This window comes from Triticum dicoccoides, chromosome 3A, assembly GCF_002162155.2.
Source record: "Triticum dicoccoides isolate Atlit2015 ecotype Zavitan chromosome 3A, WEW_v2.0, whole genome shotgun sequence".
In the NCBI taxonomy this organism is placed as follows: Eukaryota; Viridiplantae; Streptophyta; class Magnoliopsida; order Poales; family Poaceae; genus Triticum; species Triticum dicoccoides.
In genome coordinates, this window is record NC_041384.1 from 364,146,969 (window position 1) to 364,160,877 (window position 13,909).

A 13,909-nucleotide genomic window follows, 5' to 3' on the forward strand; every position below is an offset into this window, starting at 1 on the left:
TACATACCTTTCTTCCAATCTGGTATTTCATGCGCGAATGAAACACATCGAAGTTGATTACCACTTTGTCAGAGAACGTGTTGCACAGAAGCTACTTCAGATCAAGTTCATCTTCTCTAAAGATCAACTTGCGGACATCTTCACCAAGCCATTGCCATTACCTTTGTTTGAGGATTGTCGGCACAATCTCAACCCGCGGAGCACGGTTAAGATTGAGGGAGGGTGTTAGAGTTGTAGTTTTATACGTCTTGTGTATACCTTGTTATTATACATGGGACTCTCTTATATATACATGCAAATACCTTGTTATTGTACAGGGCTGAGCTATTTTTTCCTAAATCTCGTAAGGCTAACATGAACTGGTGCATGAGGAGGAAGATGTGACGGAGGACGATGTTGTTAGTTTCGGCCATGGTGTGGAGACATTTGACAAAGAAGCCTGGAAGAACAAAAGGATGGAGTGGACACAAGCAATGTGGGATAACAGAGGCCAGACAAGGATCTGAAGAAGAAGAAGAAGAAGAAGAAGAAGAAGAGCAAGAGCAGTGGCAGAAGTAGAGGAAGAAGCAGTAGTAGCAGCAGAAGAGGAAGATGAAGATGAAGAACTACCAGCAGCAGCAAAAGAGGAAGATGGACTTGCATCTAGTTAACATCGACGATGAACTTTCCCCTATTCAGCCATATGGCTCTTCGTAATCTATACTGCCATTTGATAGTAGTTAGGATGAACCGTAATTTGTTTGGTAGCCAGGAGTAAACCTATTCAGATCGCGTATGGTAAGGTCACCACCGCTGAGAAGTGGTGACAACACCTTATGCAGGTTGTAATCAAACAACGAGTCATATGTGCGCTTAATGTGGTGCAGCCAACCAAACGGCGGGTCAACATTAGTTCCCTCATGCAGCTAACATATATACAGGTAATCAAGCTATGTGCAGATGGTGGTTTATAGTCTGTTTTTCTCAGTCAGGTCTATCTAAAAATCACATGCAATGTGCCAAAATCGATGCGGGCAACCAAACATGCCCTAGATATCTGGACTGGTCTGAACATTTTTGTTAGCCGTGTTGTGTGGCTGAAAATGCGCGATGGTCTGATTTAAATATGTGCGGCCGACTAAAGTAAACTAATAAAAGGAGAAAAAAATAAAAGAAAAAAAGAAAAAAAGAAAAGGAGACAAAGAAAAGAAAGTCCAGACATTTTTGTCCGCGTTGGACCCTAAAAATGTCTAGACGGTTCGATTTTGCGGGCGGAAAAACTAAAAGGGGGAAAAGAAAAGAAAAGAAAACCCTCAAAGCCCTAGTACCTTCGTAGACGCAGGCAGTCAGCAGCCGACCAGAAGGCAGCAGACGCAGAGCAAATCCAAACAAGAACACCAGTAGTGCTGCATTCGCAGCGAGCGAGGAAGAGGAAGAGGGTAAGAGAGAGGGATGGCATGCCTGCACGATCACGAGTGTGGGGATCACAACTGCGCCGCCGATTGGTCGCTCTACAATCACATCGACATCCCCAAGGTTTCTTCCCAATCTCTCTCCGTCTCTCTCTGTAAATCAGAATCTTCGCTGTAGCCTACTGTATTACGAGTGCAAAATCTTCTATTACTACTGCAGAAATTCGAGAAACTGTGGCTCTGAATCTTCCCCGTTTTTTCCACAACCTGCAGGTGGTGGCTCTGAACGAATCTGTGGCCGGGAGCGTCAAATCGGTCTTCAAGTCGTGGGACCAGCGCCTCGAGACTTCCGGGGTATGTACCGAGATCCTTGAATTAGACATAACCCATCTTCTTATGAGTGTCAGTGCTTATTTTCTGCCAAATATGCCAGGAGTTAGACGTTTCTAGATAACCTGTCACTGATATAGAAAAGTTTCAGTATCGATTGCTGTGTCCCTATGTGGATTATACTCGTCTCCTTTGGTATTACATTAGAACGAATAGAAAATTAGCAGCTTTCTGTGCATCCAGTAGGTACTATTTGTCCTTATAAAACTATCACTGGGTACTTTTTTTTATCATGCCACTAATGTCATTACTGTCATGATTACTGAGGGCTACAATTTATTTTTCACAAGTACTAGTAAAGATGTCTATAAAGCATAATCCTAGCGCATAGTAGGAAAAGGGAAATTGCCAGGACGTCTGAAATATTAAACGGGAGAAACAGTAGGCCAGCAGGTTTGGTATGCATTATGCAGACATTTTGAGCTCTATGTTTTATTACCCTTTATCCTCCATGTTACGCAAAATTGCCATTCTTCTGCATGCGAATTTGGATATTACTTATGTTTGTTGTATCAGCTTATCAGTCTTGACCCTAAATCCTGTAAGGTACAATGAATCAAGATCAGAATATTGATGCTGTAGCTTACAGCGTTTATTCAGTGACAAGTGATATTTTCACTCATAACCCGTTACTTAAGTTTCTTTTCATACCTGTTACCTGCACTCTTATGAACATTCTTGCTGCACCAGGGTTTTCTGGAGAGCAATGAGGGTGACCCTGAGTTACTTGTTTTCATCCCGTAAGTAGCTTACATCACTTAATGATAATTGGATATATATCTGTGTCTTGGCTTCTTTCTTTTCCATCCCCTTCTGCTGTATAAACTTGTTATCTCCGCTGAGGAATTAACAGAAACGGTGGTAGCCCGGTTCGAAAAAAAGATATATGTGTGTGCCTGCCCCACTCGGTTTCTTAAATTAATTACATCATTGCTTCACTTGCCTTAAACCCACACAAGCTGAATATTTTATGCCTTCAAATGCAGAATTGACAGCTTTAGTGTCTAGGACACAGAATTTGTGGTGTTATAGTTATGGAAGGCATTAGGTGGATTCTTTTAGTTCGGTCATTTCATAATTTTTAAATATTAATCATTTGGTCATGAAGTTGTGCTTAATTTTTCTAGGCTAGTGCTTGTGGACGAAGGGGAGCCTTGGCGCAGCGGTAAAGCTGTTGCTTTGTGACCATGAGGTCACGGGTTCGAGTCCTGGAAACAGTCTCTTGCGGAAATGTAGGGAAAGGCTGCGTACAATAGACCCAAAGTGGTCGGACCCTTCCCCGGACCCTGCGCAAGCGGGAGCTACGTGCACTGGGCTGCCCTTTTTTTAGTGCTTGTGGACGTGCACTGATTAACTGTCACAAGTTGAACTATTTTATGCCTTCAAATGCAGAATCGACAGCTTTAGTGTCTACAGAAATTTGTTGTATGGAGAGTCAAGAAGTTCTCATCGAAACATCAAGAAATTGTGCTGTTACAGTTATGGAAGGCATTAGATGGATACTTTTAGTTCATTCATTTCATAATTTTAAAATTTGAATCATTTGGTTGTGCTTAATTGTTCTAGGGTAGTGCTTGTGGACGTGTATTGATTATTATGTCTTTGCCACCTGGGGGCATTGTCACCCTTCTGGCTTCTGTCTGATCTGCCTTTGAGATCCGTGTAGCATCTTTTAGGTCTGTCATTGATTAGACCTCCATTTGTCTAATAGCACTGAGACGAGTTCATTAGTAGTAAGTAGTAACCAGATTAAACGATGATATTGTGTATACACATGGATCTATTTTTGAGGAATCTTTTTTGAGTTCATGGAGAACTTCTTTTAGGTAATAAAAGTCTTAATCACAAACCAATTTTTTTGTACTATTATAGAAAGTTAGTAAGTTATTGTATTTTTTACACTATTAGGGTATCTTTTTGGTCAAGTATTCATCATCTCACATTTTGATACCCCTAGTCTGACACATACTCTTCTAGAACCGTATTAGTGTGATCATTATCATGCTTCATTGATTGAATCCTGGCGAAGGAATGATGATAGCATTTGCACAAATCACGAGGCATGCATTGAACGGAGATAACATGGGGTGACACTGCCACCCAGAGGGGTGACATAGTCACCGGGTGTTAAAAAATCCACACTAATATATACATACATATATATATATATATAACTTTGTTTGCTGGTTTGGTGCCAAGCAATCATTCATTACAACTGATTTATGTGGAACACATTTGTGCACTTTTAGTCGTTTAGGCAAGTCCTTTTTTGCACACCCTTCCATAAATTATTTCAATTATCCTGAAGGAGTCAGAAGCAACATGGAGAAATAGAAAGAGGCCAAGAAGAAAGCAATCATTCATTACAACTGATTTCTGTGGAACACATTTGTGCACTTTTAGTCATTTAGGCAAGTCCTTAGCTGTGAGTGAAGCAAGGGGTCGGGGCCTATGATGAGCTTTGTTAGTGACTAGACACGGGAAGGAGAAAGGGGCATTTACAACATGGTGGAAGTCCGCCAGAGGAAGACAAGGGATCTCAACCAAGTTAAATGCATAAAGGACGAGGCAAAATGACTCCTAGTGGAAGATGAGGTCAAGAATAAAGGAGTCGTTCAAAGTCATACTAATTACCGAGGAATTAAGCTTATGAGTCATACTATGAAGCTTTATGAGAGGGTGATTGAGCATCGCTTGAGAAGAGAGACGAACGTCACAAAAAATTAATTTGGTTTGTGCCCGGGAGACCGACAATAGAGGTGATTTTCTTGCTACGTCAGCTTATTTAAAGATATAGGGAGCATAAGAAGGATGTACACATGGTTTTCATCGACTTGGAGAAGGCATATGACAAGATACCGAGGATGGTCATGTGGTGGTTGCTAGAGAAACATTAAGTCCCAACAAAGTACATTACCCTCATCAAGTATGTGTACGGTAAGTTGTGACAAATGTGCGAGCAGGTGATAGTGAGAACAACACCTCCCAATTGCCATAGGACTACATCAAGGGTCAGCCTTGAGCCCATACATCTTGGCCTTAGTGATGGACGAGGTCAGAAACAATATACAAGGAGATATCCCTCGAGTTCTGTTTGGATGTAGACATTCAAGGCCTCCAAATTGCATTGGCTCCAATATTAAATCTGCATGACATTTTTTTTTTGCGATTCAAATCTGCATGACATTGATATCGACATTCAACCCGAATTCTGGTGTTTGGATGGTGAAAATATTGAATTGCACATTGTTGTACACATCACTGGCCTTTCATCTTTTTCTCTTTCTCTCCAGCATTGTAACACCCACGATGCGGCTATATCTCCCATGTGTCGGAGCATGACTTAGAGGCATAACCGCATGGTAGGCATGTCGTAAGAGGGGTAATCTTTACACAACCCATGTACTGAATAAGAAAGAGATAAAGAGTTGGCTTACAATCGCCACTTTACACAATACATAAAAATAGCATTACATCATCCAGAATACAATCAAGGTCCGACTACGGAACCAAATAAAGAAAGACAACCCCTAATGCAAAAGATCCCCGATCGCCCTGACTGGACTCCACTACTGATCAACTGGAACGAAACAACACAACGAGCACGATCTTCATCGAACTCCCACTTGAGCTCCTCTGCGTCATCTGCACTGGTATCAACGGCACCTGCAACTGGTGTTGGAAGTAATCTGTGAGTCACGGGGACTCAGCAATCTCACACCCTCGCGATCAAGACTATTTAAGCTTATGGGTAGGGAAAAGGTAGTGAGGTGGAGCTGCAGCAAGCACTAGCAAATATGGTGGCTAACTTACGCAAATGAGAGCGAGAAGAGAAGTAAAGCACGGTCGTGAACTATAAGTGATCAAGAAGTGATCCTGAAACTACTTACGTTCAAGCATAACACGAGACCGTGTTCACTTCCCGGACTCCGTCAAGAATAGACCATCACGGCTACACACGCAGTTGATGCATTTTAATTAAGTTAAGTGTCAAGTTTTCTACAACCGGACATTAACAAATTCTCATCTGCCCATAACCGTGGGCACGACTTTCGAAAGTTCAAAACCCTGCAGGGGTGTCCCAACTTAGCCCATCACAAGCTCTCACGGTTAACGAAGGATATTCCTTCTCCCAGGAAGACCCGATCAGACTCGGAATCCCGGTTACAAAACATTTCGACAATGGTAAAACAAGACCAGTAAGACCGCCCGATGCGCCGACATCCTGATAGGAGCTGCACATATCTCGTTCTCAGGGCAACACCGGATGAACACTACGTACAGCTAAAACCAACCCTCAAGTTTCCCCGAGGTGGCGCCGCAAGTGGCTCTGTTTCGGACCAACACTTAGACAAGCACTGGCCCCCCGGGGGGGGGGGGTTAAAATAAAGATAACCCTTGAGTCTGCAGAACCCAAGGGAAGGTGATAGGTTGTTAGTGCAAATGTAAAACCAAGGTTGGGCCTTGCTGGAGGAGTTTTATTCAAGGCGAACTGTCAAGGGGTTCCCATTATAACCCAACCGCGTAAGGAACGCAAAATCAAGAAACATAACACCGGTATGACGGAAACTAGGACGGCAAGAGTGGAACAAAACACCAGGCATAAGGCCGAGCCTTCCACCCTTTACCAAGTATATAGATGCATTAATTAAACAAGGTATATTGTGATATCCCAACAAATGTCTATGTTCCAACATGGAACAAACTTCATCTTCACCTGCAACTAGCAACGCTATAAGAGGGGCTGAGCAAAGCGGTAACATAGCCAAACAACGGTTTGCTAGGAAAGGTGGGTTAGAGGCTTGACATGGCAATATGGGAGGCATGATATAGCAAGTGGTAGGTATCGCGGCATAGCAATAGAGCGAGCAACTAGCAAGCAAAGATAGAAGTGATTTCGAGGGTATGATCATCTTGCCTGAGATCCTCAAGGAAGAAGAACGAGTCCATGAAGAAGACAAACGGACGTAGTCAAACGGATCCTCACAAACGCGACGTTATCGGAACTAACCCGAAGAAGCAACACCGAAAAGAAGCAAACAACATAGTAAACAACCATCACATAAACATGGCATGATGCACAACCAAGCATGATGCGTGTCCGGTTTAATTATGCATGGCATGGCAAAGTGCACAAACAAAACTATAAGTTAAGTGGAGCCCAATATACAACGAGTTGCATATTGACGGAGCATCACATCAATTATTTAGTTCACTCCCGGTTAGGTACTCAATAATATTAAATGTTGGTTAACATGACAAGAGGTGAAGCATATGAAAAACTACCTATCCAGACAATTTAAATGGGGCCGGAAACATCAACCAACAATTCCAGTAAATCCCCATATGCATTAGCAGTTTAAAGCAACAACAATTTAAACATATTAAATGTTATTATCATGATGTGGATGACATGTGCAAATTTTATAAAAATGTTGACATGAGCATATTATGAAGCATTTGTCATCGTGGCGGAAACGAAAAGGGGTGCCACGGTCACGACAACGGAAATGGTGCCACGGCAACATTCTGGTTCCGGTAATTCGATTGAGATACCGATGCAAAGGAGAAGTGTGCGGTTGCGTGCAAAAGATGGTGGGGCGCTCCCGGATACCGGGTGTCCCATGAGTAGATGGCATGGAAGCGAGAGACACTACCGACACGGTGCAAACACGAGCATCTCAAACATCGCAAGCATTCGTTCACGGACGTCGTCTCGGGGTTATACCTTCGAAGCGTGCAAACGAGACGGTTCGGGTTCGGTGCAAAGTAGAGGAAGTAGACGTTCACGGCCGTAGTGGAAGTAGCGGTTCACGTTTCGTTTTCGGAGAGGTACTTGAATCCAATGTCTTCGGGGCGACGGTAATTGTACACGGTTCACAGTCGTTCATAGTCATGGCGAGGAACTTGACGAAACCCAAGGCGACGGTAGTTGCACAGGGTCCACGAGTCGTCGATCGTTCGGGGTCCGACTTGCGGGTCTTGTCGACATGAAGGGGTACTTGGCGTTTTTGTGTAGCCGAACTTGAGGGGCACCGACATCGTGGTACTTGGCGTCCATGGGTACTTGACAAAGACGAAACGGAACGCAACGGTTGTAGTGGTACATGGCGTCCAGGGGCTTCGCGGGTCATTCTGTACTTTGGCGTTCGGAGCGGTGGTCGTTCGTGTGCCGTAAGTCGTGGTACTTGCCGAACTTGGTGAATCCAAGTGTCTCGGTGGCGGCCATGGTACTCCCTGATTTGGAGGGTCTTGACAACGACAACAGGGCCAGCGGTGGTGCACGACGGCAGCGAGAGCTTCAGTGGCATGCAGCGCACGACGGCGATGCTCGGGGTCCATGGAGGGGCACAGAGGCAAGCAGGCAACGAGGCAGGGGCGACGTAGGAGGAAGCAGGGGTGCCGGACGCGCGTGGAGAGGCTCGAGGTCGAGCTCCTGGCGCTGGACAAAGACGGCGCGAATGGAAGAGGAGCCCCGCAGGGGAGCTAACGGAGGGGGAGCAGAGGAGGTCGCAGCGGCGGCCTGGACTCGGGCAGGAGCGGCAGAGCGGAGCAGAGCAGTAGCGCTCGTGCTCAGTGGCGGGGCAGCGACTTCGCGGCGTAGACGGAAGCAGAGGGCGACGTGAGACAGGGGCGTCGGAGTTGGCCTCCAGTGGCGGCTCGGGAGGCCCGGCGCGGCGGAGGGAACGGCCACGGCGGGCGCTGGTTGTCGGCAGGGGCTGCAGCGGCTGCAGGAAGCGGGCGGCGGCCATGACGCTCGAGAAGCCGCGGGGAGGAGAAGGGAGGAGGCTGCTGAGGGCGACTGGTGCAAGGGAGAGGGCGAGAGGAGGGCGCTGGGAGGAAGAGAGATGGGAATCGGGTGCGGGGCACTGCTCCCTCTGGCGATGCGTGAAGGTGCGCGAGGCGGCGGGAGGAGGAACGAGGAGGAGGGGTCGAGGGGAGATGAGGAACGGGCCAAATCACGCTAGGGTTAGAAAGGGATGGGCCTCAAGGGGGTTTGGTGGGCCGGCCTGGCCTAGTGGCATGCGGTTGCTGGGCTTCTTCTCTCCCTCTCTACTCTGATTTTTCTCTTTTCTATTTATCGCATAAACATAAATAGAAAGAAAGTACAGAGGGTTTGGAATGGATGTGAGGAGAGAGGGACATATTTCTGGAAACCAAGAAATATGCCCGATTTAATAAAAGTGGTTTGGGAATTTTTAAGGACAGAAAAAGAATTAAAATTCAAACTTGAACCATTTTTGAACCCAACCAAAACAACTCCAAATGATCTGAAATTTGACAGAGAGGGTTTAGGCATGGTGAACTAGCATCAGGAAAAGAAAGAACATTTCTCGAGGAGGGGAAAAGGTCACTTGCCAAAATGAAAGAAAGAAGAAGGAATGAGGAGGTGATGATGCATGATCATACATGGAGCATCCAACAATGTGACATGCATGAATATGACAATGCACATGATGATTATGAGAACGCAAAAAAATACAAGAGGCACAAATGCACATGACAATGATGGGCATGGCAATGCAATATAACCAAATGATGAACATGATGCAAGAAGCAAAATATGACAATGACACTCATCCGATCATGGCAACAAACAGTTCAGACACACAACGACAACGAGATAAAAGGAAGGCATCTGAAGCTCCGGTCTTGGGGCGTCACAAGCATGCTCTCTCCTCCATGCAAATTTAGAGCATGATTGGTTTGATGCCAAAAATTGGCATGACAACATTTGGCAAATGCCAAAATATTGGCTAGTGCTTGGTTAGTTACCAATTTCACTTGCCAACCTCACAAGAGTTGCCAATTTTTGGCTACTTTTGATATTGCCAATTGTTGGCTTGCCAAGTATTCGCAGTGCCAAATGTTGGCATGAAACCAATTAGCCTTTTAACTTTCGTTTTCCTGCCGGAATCGACCCCCATGACGGCCTGCACAGCCCCATGCGCCACAAGCACGAACACGAGGAGTGATGCGGCAAGCGCGCCCCCCGCGAGCGTGGTGAGGATGGGCAGCACAATCACGATCCGCTCCACGCGCACATGTGAATGGGGTGGGAGGGGGCTGCCGCCGTGGTCCTCTAGCCAGTCTCGGCTCGTGGAGGGCTCGCAGACAGGCAGGGGCAGCCATGGGGGGAAGCGGCATCCGTCGCCATGGGAGGCAACAAACAGCTGCTGTTGAGGGGATTGAAAGCATGAGCGATAGGCGGTTGGGCGCACGCGCGCCGCGTCTGAGATATGGGATGATTGTCTTCCCGCTTCGTGCTGCTGTCCCTCTCCTACGCGTGGCATTTTTCTTTTTCCAGGACCGCTCCTCAAAGGGGTAAGTGGAGACTAGGGGTGAGCGTTGTCGAACTTGCCACAAAGTCAGTGGGTGAAGTTCCGAATTCGGGCAAAGTGATGTGACATCCTAGTTTAATAGGATTGATAGTACGACCCATACCAATAAGGTGCATCTTCTTTTTTGGAAGCTCATCTCAAAAGAACCGCTTGGTTAAGCGTGCTTGGCTTGGAGCAGTTTGGGGATGTGTGAACGACCAGGAAGTTTCTCAGGGTGCGCACGAGTGAGGACAGTGTGCCGGAAAGACTTGTGTTGGTTTGTGGGTCAGTCTAGAGCCTATAGGATAGCTAGGAGTAACTACTGCCAGTGCGGGAGTGGCTGGTGTGTTACAAGTGAGGCGGGTGGGGACAGCGGGCTGTTCAATATCACGCTTCAATTCCAAGTCTTTCCGAGTCTGAGTACTGTTCCAACCAACAAAATTCGGGCTGCCCAAATGCCAATGTTTAATTCTGGGCCTCATTGCCAATATCCAAACAGTGCCTTGGTGTGTGGTCTTTGCTGATGATGTGGTCCTAGTTGACGAAAGAAGGTTGGGTGTCAATAGGACATTAGAGTTGTGGCGACAAACTTCAGAGTCCAAGGGGTTTAGGCTTAGTAGGACCAAGACCGAGTACATGACTTGTGATTTTAGTGCTGTTAGGCGCGAGGAGGGAGAAGGGAGAAGTTAGTTTCGAGGGACATATAGTGCCGAAGAGGGACACCGTTCTATACTTGGGAGTTGGGATCAATGCTCCAAAGCAATGGTGGTATTGATGAGGATGTTAGCCACCGAATCAAAGCGGAGCGGATGAAGTGGTGGGAAGCATCTGACATCCTCTGTGACAAGAAGGTCCCACATAAGCTAAAGGGTAAGTTCTATAGGACTGCAATCAGACCTGCAATGCTATATGGAGCAGAGTGTTGGCCTACTAAGAGGCAACACATCTAAGAAATGAGTGCCACTGAGATGCGCTTGCTAAGGTGGATGGGTGGCCATACAATAAAGGACCAAATTAGGAATGAGGGAATACGAGATGAGGTAGGGACCTATTGAAGAGAAGCTTGTCCAACACCGGCCAAGGTGGTTTGGACATATCCAACGGAGCCTTCAGAAGCACCAGTAAATAGTGGTATTCTTAAGAGTAACCAAAATACTAGGAGAGGTAGGGGGCGACCAAATTTCACATGGGAGAAAGGCAGTAAAAAGAGACTTGAGGATTGGAATGTACCTAGGGATTTGGCTCTTGACAAGACTGCATGGAAATCAGCAAACCATATACCAGAATCTCGATTTATTTTGTTTACTTGTACTTCCTCTCTTCTCTTTTGGGTTCTCACAGTTTTCTGTTAGGTTTCATCACTAGCCTACCCCAATTTGCTTGGGACAAAAGGCTTTGTTTGTGTATCCTGAGTCGGAATGCTTCATCAAGGGTTGTATGTAGACAAAGCAAGTTATCCGTGTTTTATTCTGTACTTCTGCCTCTGTTTTTATTTGCAATGAGTTCACGATCCATATATATTACATTTGGTTTGTGTTACTTTATACTCGACTATACTGGGATATATCATTTTTATGCTTGTGTTAATAGCTAAGACATGCTTATTCTCTCGTTTCTGCTTGCAATTCCTATCAGCAATCGTTAACATGTTTCATTTGTTCCTTTTTCTTGTAGATTTACCTCAGATGTGAAGATCAAGAGCATCGCTGTTGTTGGTGGTGCTGATGGAACAAGTCCTTCAAGAATGAGAGCGTAAGTTTTAGAATTCTGGCTTCTCTCTTTCATGACTTACCCAGTGTTTTCTTCTTGAACCATAATAGCATGAAATTTATAAAGAATGTCGACTTATCACAGATTTATCAATAGAGAAGGTATTGACTTTTCTGATGCTCAAAACATGCAGCCTGTGCAGGTATGTTTTTAGTTTGTTTATTTTCTTATCCATCCACAAGAAGAAACTCCAGCTGTAATTTGAGATTGTTTGTGCCAGGAATGGGAACTGGCAGAGAATTTGCAGGGAGTTCTTGAGTATCAAACCAGGTAATTTTAGTAGTTACTTGTTCTGCTTGTGCTACTTAATACATGTTCATTTATATTGCAATATTTAAGTTAGAAGAGAAGTCCATATTTCAACCCTGAATTGTCACCAAAGTCTAAGAAACAACCTGAACTTCAAAACCGTCTACTTTACAACCCCAAACTCTCAAAATTGGACAAATATCAACCCTCCTCTCCTCAAACCAGTTTTCGTGGCTGTTTTGGCCGGTTTTGAAGAGTTGACCGCCTAGTCAGCAACCAACTCAGCCGCCATGTCAACCAGGCATCTAAACCTAGTCTCTCTTTGTTCAGTCTCTCACCCTGAGCAGCGTCTCTCACACAGCCCAGCCGCCGCCACTTGGGACGCCAGCATCCCGAGCCGCCGCCGCTTCTTCCTCCACCCTACCAGATGCTTGTCACCCGCTGCCCATTCTCTCCCAGCTCGCAATAGCAGTTGACCTGACGCCGCCAGGCCCGAAGGGCCATATACCCCTGCGCCGCCGGTGAGTGGAGGGCGGCGGCGCGGAACCACAGCCGGCCATCTAGACCCAGCAGCCCTTCGCCCTTCACCTATGTCGTGCTCAGCAGGCTCACGAGCATCGGACTGGGTGCGGTGGACGAGCACGGTGAGCACCAAGCGAATTGCAACGGCGCGCACACTTGGCATGATGAGCCCACGGCCGGTAGAGGAAGCTAAGAGGACGGGACTGGAGCATGGCGAGGCGCACGTCGCTGCTGGGGCTGAAGGCATCGCCGCCTCAGGGGAGGGCCAGGGACAGAGTTACTTTAGGGCAAAACTGGGCCTTGGCCCGCCCAGGGCAGCAGAAAACAGTGAAGGCTGGGAGTAAAAGTGGCCCTTAAAGAAGTATTGTGTATAATTCCTTAGTCTGGCCCGTCCTGTCCCACCCAGCCCTTTTGATGTTGCTCGGCCACTGGGGAGGGCACATGGCGCTCTCGGAGAGGAAACACGCCGGCTCCAGCTGCTGTTGATAGAGGGGAAGAGGTGGGTGCAGGGCTCCATGGATTCAGCCGCTGGCGCATTGGTGGCCAGCAGGAGAGGGGAGTCCAGGGCAGGAGCCCGTGCTCGTTGGTGGACACTAGGAGAGGGGGAGCTCCAATCCATGCCCGGGGGTGGCGGCATCAGGCCGCAGGGTCGGGGTGGGGGAGCAGGGCCCAGCTCGTGTGAGGGCAGAGTGGCGGCACTGCCGTTCGCCGGCCACCAGAGAGGGTGGTGATGGGTCGGGGTCACGTACGTGGCGGCAGCAAGCTTGGTGAGCCCGATGCGGCTCGGAATGGGAAGAGAGACAGGGCTGGGCATGGGGCTCGCTGATGTGGCAGCTGACTAGGCGGGTGAACCGGTCAAAACCGGCTTTGTCTTTGAAAACCGGTTCAAGGTTGAATCTTGCATGGTTTTGATAATTCAGGGTTTTGATAAGTTTCAAAGCTCATGGTTGATTCTTAGACAAATGGGCTAGTTCAGGGTTGAAATATGGACGACTTCTCTCTTTGAGTTATATTGTAATAGTATAATATAGATAGTAGTGAGTAAAGATATTCAAATTTAGCCTCTCAAATGTAAGCTTCAAATATATGTAGATGATATGCTCCATTAGATAAGATGCCTTTTACTGTTGTATAAGTTGGAGAATACCATCATATGATGTGAGGATGGCGTGTGAGGCCTCCAACACATCACACATGCCTGTGACAATTCGGCAATCTTTGCGATTCCTCGGAGAAGAAATATAGGGGGATTGTAACCATAACCCC

General features: G+C 46.6%; 1 protein-coding gene across 1 annotated transcript in view; it reads left to right on the plus strand.

Annotated features, from left to right (window-relative positions):
* Positions 1-1,291: 1,291 nt before the first annotated feature.
* The window catches only part of LOC119268196 (PITH domain-containing protein 1-like), a 14,070-nt gene continuing 1,452 nt past the window's right edge, over positions 1,292-13,909 (plus strand). The window contains exons 1-6 of the mRNA XM_037549776.1: positions 1,292-1,515; positions 1,665-1,745; positions 2,472-2,521; positions 11,777-11,854; positions 11,957-12,014; positions 12,093-12,142. Of these exons, the coding sequence (XP_037405673.1) occupies positions 1,432-1,515; positions 1,665-1,745; positions 2,472-2,521; positions 11,777-11,854; positions 11,957-12,014; positions 12,093-12,142 (401 nt within the window). The 5' untranslated portion in view covers positions 1,292-1,431. The remainder of the gene's footprint in view (positions 1,516-1,664; positions 1,746-2,471; positions 2,522-11,776; positions 11,855-11,956; positions 12,015-12,092; positions 12,143-13,909) is intronic.